The 14,014-nt window shown below is 38.1% G+C and overlaps 1 protein-coding gene across 1 annotated transcript in view; it reads left to right on the top strand.

The window, feature by feature from the left end:
* The window catches only part of kif18a (kinesin family member 18A), a 38,618-nt gene that overhangs the window by 12,008 nt on the left and 12,596 nt on the right, over positions 1-14,014 (top strand). The window contains exons 6-9 of the mRNA XM_077228669.1: positions 442-639; positions 11,845-12,021; positions 12,157-12,231; positions 12,386-12,486. Coding sequence (XP_077084784.1) covers positions 442-639; positions 11,845-12,021; positions 12,157-12,231; positions 12,386-12,486 — 551 coding nt within the window. The remainder of the gene's footprint in view (positions 1-441; positions 640-11,844; positions 12,022-12,156; positions 12,232-12,385; positions 12,487-14,014) is intronic.

Below are 14,014 nucleotides of genomic sequence, written 5' to 3'. Positions count from 1 at the left end.
CAAATTCAAATGCTTTCTTTACTGGATATCTTAGCGCTGTGTAGTAACTGTGTTGCTTGATTAAGATCGGCTCACGCTGCATTGGTCCAAACTGATAAACAGTCTGTGAAGCACGAAATAATGAGTAGCGCAGTTTCGTTCCGCTTTCATTACGTTTGCCATTTAACGTTACCGACAATGATGTACTGTTGATAAATACCGATACCGTTTTATCGCCCAGCCCTACCTATACTCATGAACATGTAGTTTGTGATTTTCTAAAGTAATAAAGCTTTGATCTTCTCTGCAATCCAACATCTCAGTCATCTATCAATTGATCTGGGTGTTTCAGAGATAACTGCAAAACTTAAACCAGTGTCAGCTGGCTTATAAAGTTGTCAGGTGAAAATATAAATATTCAGTCTGCCTGAGAAATGTTCTCGCTCCATCTTTTTTCTTCAGATCTACTTGAGACAGCAGGATAAAACAGCCAGTCTCAATCCAAATGTTCGTGTGGCCAAGATGAGCTTAATCGACCTGGCCGGCTCAGAAAGAGCCAGTGCGACCAACGCCAATGGGGCTCGTCTCAGAGAAGGGGCCAACATCAACCGCTCACTCCTCGCCCTGGGGAACGTCATCAACACGCTTGCCAACCCCAAAGTAGGTCTACACCTCCCATTAAGATTGAGGGATTACCCAGATCTTGCTGAAAAGAGATCTGTTTTTATTATTTCATAATTAAATTGAAAACATTTTATGCCATTTTGAGGTTGTAAAAATGGGCTGCAATTTAATGAAATGTGTACATTATTAGTTTTACTTTTTAGGTTTTTTTCTCACTATCTTAAGTCTTTTAATCAAAATTATATTAGTGTCCACATTAACACATGGCAGCGTTCTCTTTATTGCAAGTGCATGCTGCAGTTATGTCAACTTTAAATGATCAAGCTTGTCAAAGTCGGTTGGATTCTGATCGGCTGTCAATGTTTTTATCAGCTGGATAAAAATTCTGAAAGTGATTCCAATTATGTTGTTCCTCTGTATTGTTATCGTTATATTTGTGGTGTGGACTGCCCTTAGGGGTGGGGGGGAAAATCGATTCTTAGATGCATCGCGATGCGGACGTGGACGATTCTGAATCGATTCACAAATGTCAAAAATCGATTATTTAGATATGTAGACTTTTTATATTAACGGAACGCAAAAGACCGAACTCTGAAGCGCGGAAGTGCAGTGCCAAGACCGTCTGTCTGTGGCGTGCGCACATAACAGAGACGCGATGGCTGAGCGCGAAATCCAAACACCCTCGTTAAAAGCTGACGTGTGGAAATATTTTGGCTTCTATGAAGTTGAAGGGGGAAAGGAGCTGGACAAGAGCCACACTAGTTGTAAGCTTTGTAGAATAAAACTAACATATTTCGGCAACACGACAAATATGAGAAGCCAAATGACACGTTTCCACCCAGAGGAGGAAAAACACTCGGCTGTACCAGAGCCGTTTCTCTCTATGGCTCTGGGCTGTACCGGTGTTCAGACGATTTCTGCTGCGTTGTCGAAAAATGCTACCCAAACGCGAATCGATCACAGATAATGTTGATTCATTCTCTATTGTTTCCATAATGGTGTAAATCTCACAATATTATGACATCGTTATTTCATTTTAATCAGGGTAAGTGTATGGGGAGCATATTTTGATATTTTAAATGAACTAGCAATTATCACATTTGATATAACAAGTAAAAATGATATTATTATATGAAATAAAATTATAATAAAATTCGAAGTTAAGAGTACAGTATAATGTACTGTTTTTATTTTTAAAACGGTGTGAAAAGTAAAAATTATCATCAAATATTCATCTTTGACCTGTCAAAAGTTTCCTACAAGTCTCCACAGCAAGGATGCATAGATTTATGGGCGTGGTAAGCAGAAGAAAAATGAGTCTGCACATGCGCATAACCAGTAAGTATCACAGCACATCTCGATGGGTAGCATGAATCGTCAGAACACCTGTTGTTGTTATATTATTAATTTACTATAAGTATGCTGCTAGTTCAGGCACACATTTATTTTCCTGTTGGTTCTTTGCAATGTTAATAAAATATATTGTACGTTAATTCTTTATGGGTCACTACTTTGTACTTTTAAAGCAAAGTATTTATATTCACACACACACACAAAGATTCAGATAATCGCTTTAGAATCGAATCGCAGGCCTCTGAATCGTAATCGAATCGTGAGGTGCCTAGAGATTCCCACCCCTAACTGCCCTATTCTCCTAGAATCAAACTTTAATGTTTTGTCCTTGGTGTAAACTTTTCTGATTTAATTGTGTGGGGGGGGTTTAGGCTATAAAATTTGATAAAAATTGTGGCCTTGTATATATTTGTTTATCTTTTTTTTTGGTGTCTACGTTTTTTGGTGTCTAGGGTTGGGTAACGAGTTCGATTTAGGAACTGGTTGTAAAATTCCAAAAGCTTGGGGACTCGATAATATGTGCGCATTTCGATTCCTCTTTTTGATTCCTTTTATGTGCATTTTTTTTTTAACCTTCACAGGAAGATCCGTTCACTGTTTTCTGTGCTGCACACACATTCAAAGCACACTCACAAAAATGTATCTCATACTTTATACTGCGCAATACTGAACTAAGTTCTCTTCTGGTTCTTTTTGCACTTGAACGGAAAAATATGTCAAAATATCCTCGTAAACAGTCGGCTATGTCTTAAAGGGTCATGAAACCCCCCTCTTTCAGCTCAAGTCTGGCTCACAATCTTTTTGGAAAAATGCAACTTAAATGGGCGTGAATGGCTGTGAGAAGAAGGGAGGGAGTGGGTGTGGTATGGCACGGCAGGGGAGAGGGGGGGCACTGTCATTGCCAGTGGCCCATGCATATCGACTGTCACTAAAAATCAGTGGTAAAACGTGAGGAAATGCTCGATTTTTTTTATTTTTTTATAACTGGCAAAGTTAAAGTCTAATGAAATGCACTGCCACTTTATTACTGTCCTTTCAAAAGTAGCTGAATGCCCTGCTACGTAATTCTATTTAAAACATATTAATGTACATATATAATTATAATATCATTATAAAATATATAGTTTTTTTATATACACACTATAAATGCATATATTTGAATCATATATTTTACGCTTAAAAAATGTTCCATGCATAGCCTAGATCTACGCACCCCCTGAACCCCAATGACATGGGATATATTTAATTACACGAATTAAGCATACAATTGAGCTATTATCGAAATATCTAGAATTTTAATAACGAGAGCTTGTTTAACAAAAGGCAAGTAAAACGATTAGGGTAACATTTTAGACACACACATACCTCTGATGGGATAGAAAAGTCCTCGGGACTTGTTTTATGGTTTCATGACCCTTTAAGTGAACATAAACAGTTGAACATGAAAATGCATATGTAACAGTATGCGTGCAGCTCTTAAAGTGACAGCAGCCAACCAAATACAAAGAAAAAGTTAACTAGCTGTTCTTGACTGAATAACTTTTGTAACTATATTTGTAATGTATATTTTATAAAGTGCTGTTATTTTTCATTTAATTACAGTTTCTGTACCTGAATACCTGAAAATCTTATTACACTGTTTAAGTCATATCTTATGGTGTGTTCACACCGAACGCGAATAGAGCGCCAAATACGCGTCTATCGCGTTTAGTTAGATGCTTGAACATTCGCTCGTTCAAATTTTTCAACTTGCGCGAAAGACGTTTGCAGCAAATGCGTTGCGCGGGCGTCGCGAATGACGCGTCTATTCGCGTTTTTGCATTGACTTTGTATGTAATCTACACGCGCAAATAATTAAATTTTCGTTCGGTGTGAACACACCATTAATTCAGTTGTATTTATTTGTGCAATTGCTAGTTTGTTTATTTGTTCTTTTTTAATTACTGTTTACTTGTCTTTAATAATGCTTGAAATTTAAATTAGTTAGGCTAGTTGTTTTTGCTATGGTATTTTTAAACCATTGACAAAAGTTGCTTTTGTTTGTGTTCTTTAGCTTTTTATATTCGTTCACAGTATACAGCTACAATGAAATGTTTTGCAATAAGACTTAGAATAAATGTGAATGATATCTCAGTTCAGTTTGAGCAGCGCCACTTTTAGTCGAACACCTGAAAAAAAATTGTGGCAGTACATATGTCTCTGACCAATTGATAGCAACATTTGTTGTTCACTATCAATGTTTAATTAGTGTATGAAAGAGTTTATCAAAGAATGTCTTACTTTTAGCTTCATTTAACACAAACTTAAATGCGTACAATCGGCATGCAAATTCTGTGTGGGCCTACCTCAAAAGCAATTACTTGCACCCTGCTGTGATTTAAACAAATGTATTTACTGTATCAAACTACTATTACTTATCTTAACTTTAACCTTTCTTGGTCTTTATCCAGTCTGGGTCAGCTTGGTTCATAATGTGCTGTGGCACATTTCCTCTGATGGTATTAGTCTTCCCCTCTCTTTGCTTTTGGGACAAACCCAAATGTTTCACTGGTATAGTGGTTCAGGAACTGATGCTATCAGAGTTAGGAATCCTACTACTCAGACTCTGGTGTGTGTGTGTGTGTGTGTGTGTGTGTGTGTGTGTGTGTGTGTGTGTGTGTGTGTGTGTGTGTGTGTGTGTGTGTGTGTGTGTGTGTGTGTGTGTGTGTGTGTGTGTGTGTGTGTGTGTGTGTGTGTGTGTGTGTGTGTGTGTGTGTGACTTGTGCTGATTCCAGTAGGCCTCCACCAGAGACGCTGTGTGTGAACTGTATCCAGATTTTCCGTCTCTGAGGGTAATTTACCACCCAATCCCATTACCCCGTGACGGATATAGAATGTAGTCTTAGAAAATGGCTGTTAAATCTGCCTTGCGGTGTTTGTTTCATGCCATAAGCTATTATAAACCATCCTTTTATTATTGGGTGTTAGGTGGGAATTTGCTGCGGTGTATTCAGATTATTCAACTTTTAACTCACGTTGGTTATGAAAAATCATTGAATGAAAGCTGATGTTTCATGTCTGCTTTTTGAAATGTATTTCTTCAAATTTCTGCACTAAATTAAATGCATGGGTTTAGGTGATTTGAAAGGAGGAATCACAGTCAGTTTTGTGATTAACTATCATATTTACAGGTTTGACTCAAATTTTATTATAGGGTACAAATCAATTTGAGTTACACCTGTAAATACAGTTTAAAGTTTGGGTTCAGTAAAATATAAATTATATTATTATTATTATTAATTTCTTTTTTTATATAAGAAATGAATACTTGTAGTTAGCAAGGAGGCGTTAAATTGATCAAAAAAAGTAAAGCCTTTCTTAATCTTAAACAAGGTTTCTTTCGAACTTTCTGCTTATCAAAGAATCCTGAAAAAATTGATCAGTTCCACAGAAATATTAACAGTCACTGTTTTCAACATTGATAATAAGAAATTTTTCTTGAGCACCAAATTAGCAGCATTAGAATGATTTCTGAAGGATCATGTGACAATGCTGAATATTCACCTTTACCATCACAGGGTAGCTCCCTAGTTCAGTAGTCAGAGCACTGATCCCTTAACAGAAATTCTGAAGCGCAAAAAACAAATCGCATGAGTTGGTTCAGCGCACATAATTATATGCAATAGGTGTTTTGAAGAAAAAAAAACATTAAAGGGGTCATGAACTGCATTTTTTTATTTTAGAATGTTTCCTGAGGTGCATAAAATTAGTCACTTTAGAAATAAATGTCCATTTTCTACACTGATTTTATCCCTCTTATTTGAACACTCTGTTGAAAGGGGCGTGTCTGCTGTGATACTTCAGTGTAAAAAACGTTAGATTAAATAGCTGCACAGTACTTGTTAGCCTTATCCGACTAAATGAATTATAAATAAACATAAAAAACTAGTAGGCTATTAATTTGCAGTTTATTAAATCGTTTTTGACCTAATTATTTTGCACTGAAATGATACTCAAGTCTGTCGGCGCTGACAGCGTTGCATCACGTGCACCTGCGCAATATCATAGCCTATGATTTCTGAAAATAGTACACTTTAGTATGTCAATAGTATGTCAACTAGTGATGTCAGCACAAAAACTGTTGAGTAATATGCAACATAATTTTGACAACTGTTTTTGTTATATTTTATAATAACTGACAAACACACTCTCATTTCAGCCGCTCTGTGCATGTCCTTGCACAGAGCGAGGCTGAAGCTCAGCTTCGCGGCAGAGACACGAATAGACTATTAACATTAAAGCTTTTACTCTTAAACACACAAGGCACGTCCAATTTAATTAAAAAAAAGTCGACAGTTCCTTCCGTGATATTATTTTTGCGTTTGGATGAAAGAGGAGGCTTAACATCCAGCTTGGTCTGGGGGATGCTACCGTCTTTGCGGGCGGGTGCGCCTGCAGTTGTAAAACGATTATTAGACTAAAACATAGAAATATGCCAATTCTGATATGTTCATATAGTCTACTCAAAACAGACGGGGCAACCTAACGCAGACAAGTTAGCTTACCGTTTTTAGGTGATGTGCCATGTTTGTAGTCGAGCTGTGATATGCAAACTGTTGCTTGCAAACTTTGCATTCGACTTTTTTCCGTTATCTATTTTTGTAAAATGCTGCCACACTGCCGATGTCTTTGACATGGTAAAGGAGGACTTGACTGTAATTTAAACGCTCACAATTAAATCAATATTCAGCAAACCACCAGACCAATGCCTTCTAGTACTTTCTTCAATCTGTGTCCAGTCCAGTGTCTTGGGCTAATCCAAAAAAAGTGAAAACAAGGGGGGTGTTCTGAAGACAGTTACCTGTGAAGCAGGGGTGCTCTGAAAACACCCCCATTAGCAATTAGTGCTTTCCACCTGATGAAATTAACACGGCAAATAATCGACCAATCAGAATTTTGGTCGAGCCAGATCGTATTGACCAATAAATCGACTAGACGACTGAGAGATTACAGCCCTAGTAAATGGCTTTATTTACTGACACATAAACGATTTTGAGACAAAGAACTGATTCTGCATAGGTGTCCGTTCGTTGCGCTATTGCGTCATAATGTGACAAAATCTGAAACGAGTTGATCTTAGAGCTTGGTTTCAATAAAGGCTGTTTTTGGACTAACGAGGAAGTTTTGAGTTCTGAGACTTATAGGATGTTGTTATAGTACAATTAGGCTACCTCTTACATGTCAAAAGTTCAAAGTAAATTTGAATTCTCATTTCATGACCCCTAATAAACAGGTACTGAACACAATCTAGCTAACATTTAAAATTAAGTTATTACTGAAATATTTCAGGTATTTGTAACAATCAAAATATTTATCATAATGTACTTAATATAACATTTAAAAAAAAGTCTGAAAAATTTAACCATCAGTGTCCCAGTGTAGTGAGCCAGGGCCCTTGCTGTCCTTGCCTGAATTTGTGCTCACGATTTACTGATTCACAACCTAGTGAGCTGATAGAGACATGCCGTCAGTTATTGTAGATAGTAATAATAATATTTGACAATATTACTGAGAGATTGGAGAGATTGACAAACAATGGTGATAGTGTAACGAAGTGCATGTCTTATTCCGTACGCATGTCAACGACGCCACAGACAACTAGTTTTCGACTGCCTTTCTGTCCATGCAGAACACAAAATATGATTGTGGTGACTCAGGTCAACAGTGTCTCTGGCTGGGATTGATGGAACAAGAACATCTGCAAAGGGTATAAATATATTCATATATATATACTGATGTCATATATTCATATATATACTGAACAAAATTCTAAATGCAACTCTTTTGTTTTTGCCCCCATTTTTCGTGAGCTAAACTCAAAGATCTAAGACTTTCTATGTACACAAAAGCCCTATTTCTCTCAAATATTGTTCACAAATCTGTCTAAATCTGTGTTAGTGAGTCCGAAAACCAGTCAGTATCTGGTGTGACCACCATTTGCCTCACGCAGTGCAACACATCTCCTTCGCATAGATTTGATCAGGTTGTTGATTGTGGCCAGTGTAATGTTGGTCCACTCCTCTTCAATGGCTGTGCAAAGTTACTGGATATTGGCAGGACCTGGAACACGCTGTCGTATACGCCGATCCAGAGCATCCCAAACATGCTCAATGGGTGACATGTCCGGTGAGTATGCTGGCCATGCAAGAACTGGGATGTTTTCATGCTTCTAGGAATTGTGTACAGATCCTTGCAACATGGGGCCGTGCATTATCATGCTGCAACATGAGGTGATGGTCGTGAATGAATGGTACAACAATGGGCCTCAGGATCTCGTCACGGTATCTCTGAATTCAAAATGCCATCAATAAAATACACCTGTGTTCGTTGTCCATAACATACGCCTGCCCATACCATAACCCTACTGCCATCAGCAAACCGCTCACCCACACGACATGAAGACAACACCTCTCCAAAGTGCTAGACGCCATCGAATGTGAGCATTTGCCCACTCAAGTCGGTTGAAAGACGATCTTGGCAGTTGTGATGCTGGATGTGGAGGTCCTGGGCTGGTGTGGTTACACGTGGTCTGCGGTTGTGAGGCCGGTTGGATGTACTGCCAAATTTTCTGAAACGCCTTTGGAGACGGCTTATGGTAGAGAAATGAACATTCAATTCATGGCCAACAGCTCTAGTGGACATTCCTGCAGTCAGCATGCCAATTTCACGCTCCCCCAAAACTTGTGCAATAATCATGCTGTGTAATCAGCATCTTGATATCCCACACCTGTGAGGTGGATGGATTTATTTATTCTTATCAAAAATACGGTAATATTATAAAATATGAAATGTAATATTTTAATACATTTTAAAAATGTAATTTATTTCTGTGATGTCAAAGCTGGATTTGCTCCAAAGCATCCAAACTCCAGTCCTCAGTGTCACATGATCCTTCAGAAATCATTCTAATATGCTGATTTGGGGCTCCAAAAATATTTCTTAATATTATCAATGTTGAAAACAGTTGTGCTGCCATTTTTGTTGGAAGTTGGAACTGATAAATTTTTTCTAGGATTCTTTGATGAACCGAAAATTGAAAAGTATTTATTTGAAATAATGTTTTGTATTATTACAAATGTCTTTGCTGTCCCTTTTGCTCAATTTGATGTGGCCTTGCTACATGTGTTAATTTCTTACAGACTCCAAACTTTGCTTGTATGGGTTGACTGCTGTCACAACCATGTGCGTGTGTAACCGCATTGTAACTGTTGTTTCTCAAACGTTAGTTTTAAGTGATGAAGTACTGTAGAAGTTTACTTTTTCTAGCTCATATCCAAGTATCTAAATTGCTGGCTTTGTTTGTGTTTATTTTACTGAAGAGCAAAATGGAGAGAGCATTATTTAAACGTTAAGGCTGTTCTAGTTTTGTACTCGTTTGCTTTGTCTGGAGTTTTTCAGCATGCCTGTAGAACAGCCAACTTGAACAAGCCTGTGACCCATAAATATGGCAATGGTCAAAAAACTGAGTAAGATGTTCACTTGAGTTATTTTGGTGCTGGATAAGTGCAGGCCCGGTTTCTGTTAATTGTCTGTCTAAACAGCATCCATGTTCTTTTCATTTTCCTTGTAAATTGATTGTACTTATCGTCATGTCCCAAATATGTTGTTGTTCTGGCACTGTTTAAATATTGTCAAGGGATTGTTTGATTTGTTGATGTACTTTTATGTTTGTGTTGTCTTCTGTAGTTTTTGTATTTGCAGTTTGATGCCAGAGTGTTTTGGCTGGTGTGTGTGTAAGGTGAGGAGGTTTGTCCCTGTCTCTGGGCCCCTCCGCAGTGCAGCTTCATAGGTATTGTTTTCATGCCATCCGCATAAATTAACCTGTCACACAGACGGCTCTCCTTACCCACGTTCTCCTGGGAGGGCCCGAAACAGGCCACTCGCACTCTCACACACACTGCTAATGTTGTCGTGCCAACAGAGGGAACATGCTGCCTTCAGAAATGTGATTTTTCACAAACTTGCTATCATGATGGTGCAGCTTGTATGTTTTTCGGTTACATAATCTGGTGTTTTATCGCTAAAAATGACCATTTTTCTTCTTGGTGCAGCAGTTCCTACCAGAGAACGAGAAAATGGCTGAAAAGTGGGCCTAGGTCTTTATTTCACCCCTTTGCAATAGGATTTGTGAAGTTCCCAGCAGCCCACTACTTGTTTCAAAGCTATAATGAAAACATGGGCACATACACAGTCCAGATGTAGGCTATAGTTTGATACATAAGCTGGACCAGATCAGATATACAACGTTTCCACATTTCCATCCCCTGACTGCTGTTTTTTTTTTTTTCTTGGGTTTGTGTTGGCAAATTGTGCATATGTCAATCTCCATGTATGTTTTCACATCAGCTAAATGGAAACTTGACTTTGAAGTTTTTTGTGGATGCCGGTATATGGACTGTGTAGCAATCGCTGGATCCTGAGATTAATTAGAACATCGGTTTGTGAATGCTTTCCTTTCGGGTCAGACAGGCCAGCAAGATGAAAGCCACAGTGCTAACTGGCTGTTTCAACGCTTGTAACAGCATGAAGCTGTTGAGATTAGATAAATTTGAAGTTATTGTTAGGATGTGTAGAGAAGGTCAGTCAGCATCAGTGTTTTTTGCTGCCTTAAAAAGGGTTAATTCGCCTACAAATTAAAATTCTGTCATTTACTCATCCTCATGTCGTTCTAAACATGTATGAGTTTCTTTGTTCTGTTGAACACAAAAGAAGATATTTTGAGGAATTTTGGGGAGCAGCAACTGTTGGGTTACCCATATAATTTAAAATATCTTCTTTTAGGTTCTACAGAACAAAAAAACTTGCATACATGTTTAGAACAACTTGAGGGTGAGTAATGATGACAGAATTTTCATTTTTGGGTGAACTATCCCTTTAAATGTACTGAAGGAAATGAATATGTGGCTTTGCAAGTAATGGGCTTAGTCTTGTGAACAGCAAATTTTGAAACCAAAATCTAAAACCAAATCTAGTTTTGAAACCAATTTTTTTTTATTGAGAAGTATACTTTGAAATGCTCGGATTGCTGTTAATTTAAGGTAAACTTCACCCTCCCTGGTTACTGTTGCTAACTCTAACTCTGGTTGCTAGCTTCACAGAACATCCCATAGGAATGAACTGGAGATTTTAGATTGAAGAAAAGTAGATTTTTGTTTGTATGTGGTCAATTATAGGTCTTTGATCGGCAATTGAATGGTTCTGGAATTGGCCAAGAAAAATTGCAATCAGTGCATCTCTAGTTAAGTGGACTAAATGATTGAAGTCCTGTATACATCACCAGAGAGAAGTCTTTCATTTCACGTAAAATCTAGTTATGACATATTGATTAAAAAGGTCAAAAACAGTTGAAAATCAAACATGCACAAAATAATCATTTATAATAAGATTAATAACATGAATTTAGAACATTTTGTGAATTATTATTTCATGCTGACTTGAAACCACAGTGTGAATTTATTTATTTGTCTCTTACATGCTCCACGGGTACATTGTGTCACTATTATAAGTGACCCTCCAACAATGTTTTAGCCATCTAGTTATTTTTGAATGTTTTCCATTTAAAATGCTTTTAGAACTATCCAGACACAGGGATTCTTCATACACTTATATTAGAAAAGAGCAAAAGCTTGTCTTGTCAGTAACGTTTTTAAGGCAATGTTTAGCGAAAGATCTGTTGTAAATTAAATGTAAACTGATCTCAGAATAATGAAATTAAGCCTAATCATACAATCTCAGCCTAGTTTTAGAAAGCTGTATCTGGTTTGTTTTTAAGTCATTGTGTCTTATGTGTCATTGACATCCTTTTGTAATATTCTTGAATTTGATTTTTCTGTTTTTTGTTTTTTTCAGTGTAAGAAGACGCACATTCCTTACAGAGATAGCAAGCTGACACGGCTCCTCAAAGACTCTCTGGGTGGAAACTGCAGAACTGTGATGATCGCAAACGTCAGCCCATCCTCGCTCTCCTATGAAGATACACACAACACTCTCAAATATGCCAACCGCGCCAAGGAGATCAAATCTACTGTAAGTCCTACACATACACGCACAGCTTCAGCTGTCCCTCAGTCAACAACCCACAAGTTCACCACAAACAAAGATTGTATCAAAGTGTGATTATAATATAAATCGTATTTCTGATTCTCTCTCTCTGATTTTCAGCTGAGGAGTAACGTGATGAGCTTGGACAGTCACATTGGACAGTATGCCATCATTTGTGAAAAGCAGAAAGCAGAGGTAAAAAAAATAAGACTCGATGAATCTCATCCTTAATCACATCTTAATGTGGAATTATTTACTTTGTAAATCTGGTTTGCTTCTCTTATTAGGTGAAATGAGTCTTAACCACATGAGACTAGCTTTCCTAATGAGTATGTGTGTGTGCTTGCAGATTGTCATGCTGAAACAGAAACTCAAAGAGTACGAAGAGCGGAAGGTGGAGGTTTCTGCCTTTAATCCAATCCCCATCCAGAGGAGAGCAGAATTTGAGAAGTAAGCACTGTGTGTGTGCACGTGTTGTATGAGGACGGTTGCGTTCAGTCCGAGTGTGCTGTCATGCGACACAGCAAACTCTATTTGCAGGCATCAGCATGCAGCTTGAGACCTGTGTTTTTGTTTGTTTAGATGTTGTTTATTTTATGCCATGTGTGATGTGCAGCTCTTTAACGCTGTCCTTTGAAACTTTGAATGCGTCTCAATTATTCATAAGTAAGAGTACACAGGACAAAGCCAGACACCATTTCAGGTGGAGGTCTTCTTACATCTGCATTTTTCATCAGGCCCAGTAGAGAGTGGAGACTTGTGCTTTGTATTTTCCTCTTTCTTAAATTTTTCACATTTGTCGGTTTTTTCTTCTTTTTTTAACGCTTTGTTTTAGACAGAAAATGTATCACGGTTTTGCGATAGATCCCACCCCCTCAGCCTCTAGATGTGTGTGTGTGTGTGTGTGTGTGTGTGTGTGTGTGTGTGTGTGTGTGTGTGTGTGTGTGTGTGTCGTCAGCAAAAACCGCTGCAGCATCCGTAGATGGGAGGGAGAAAATGAAGGAGAGGCAGAGGGAAAATAGCAAGGGAGGGTGGGTGGGAGGAGGAGGGGGAAAAGCTGAATGAGTCTCACTCCTATGCGTTTCATTCACCGGCATCAGAATTCACAACTTGCCGAGTGAGCGAGAGAGGTGCTTAGAGGCAAGCAGGGGCGGTGTGCTCCTGCCCGCATTAATAATGCAGGAGTCTGGCAGTGTCGGCGCTGCACCAACATTATGGCCCCAAATACAGCCTCTGCACTCTCTCACAAATATTTATTTATTTATTTTTAATCAAAGCTAATACCGCCCACATTCAGTTCAGGTGATATCTCAGCGCATTCATTGAGGTGCCGTATGCTGTGTTGCAAAAGGCTGTGTGGAGTATTGAAGGCTCTCAGTGGAGAATGTGTTTGAATGAGAGCATGATGCCCTTTAGCGCTAGCCTGTATTAAATAGAAGAGTAAAGGATGCAGTAAGGTGAGATATCTTCTCAGTTATTATTGGATGCACTCCAATATTTAATGAAACAAATTAATGAAACGGAGATGGCTGTCTCAAGAAAACACAAATTTCCCAATGCATTTATGATATGAGGTTGCATGTCAGGTAAAGGACCAGGGTAAATGGCAATCATTACCTTAACAGTCAATTCACAGGTGTACATAGACATTTTTTACACTTTTCTCATTCCATCGATAGAAAATTGGTTTGGTGTTTAAGTCATTTTTCAGGATGATAATGCATCTTGCCACAGAGCAAAGAGTGTTAAAGCTTTTCTTCAGGAAAGGCATATCAACTCAATGACATGGCCAGCAAACATCTTAATGGTGAAGTCCATGCCTCAAAGAACTCAGGCTGATGTTTCCATAATATTTGTTTTGTTTGTTTGCTATAAAATAAAAAAACTGGGTGAACAACATCCTAAGTGTGGTGATTCCACAATTTTTACCAGAGGTGGTATGTTCACCAAAGCTGCATTTATTTGATTAAAAATAAAT

This window comes from Siphateles boraxobius, unplaced genomic scaffold, assembly GCF_051911475.1.
Source record: "Siphateles boraxobius isolate OS27281-9 unplaced genomic scaffold, OSU_SipBor_1 130, whole genome shotgun sequence".
Taxonomy (NCBI): domain Eukaryota; kingdom Metazoa; phylum Chordata; class Actinopteri; order Cypriniformes; family Leuciscidae; genus Siphateles; species Siphateles boraxobius.
The sequence above is the reverse complement of the archived record's forward strand: the minus strand, read 5'-3'. Positions and strand labels throughout refer to the sequence as shown.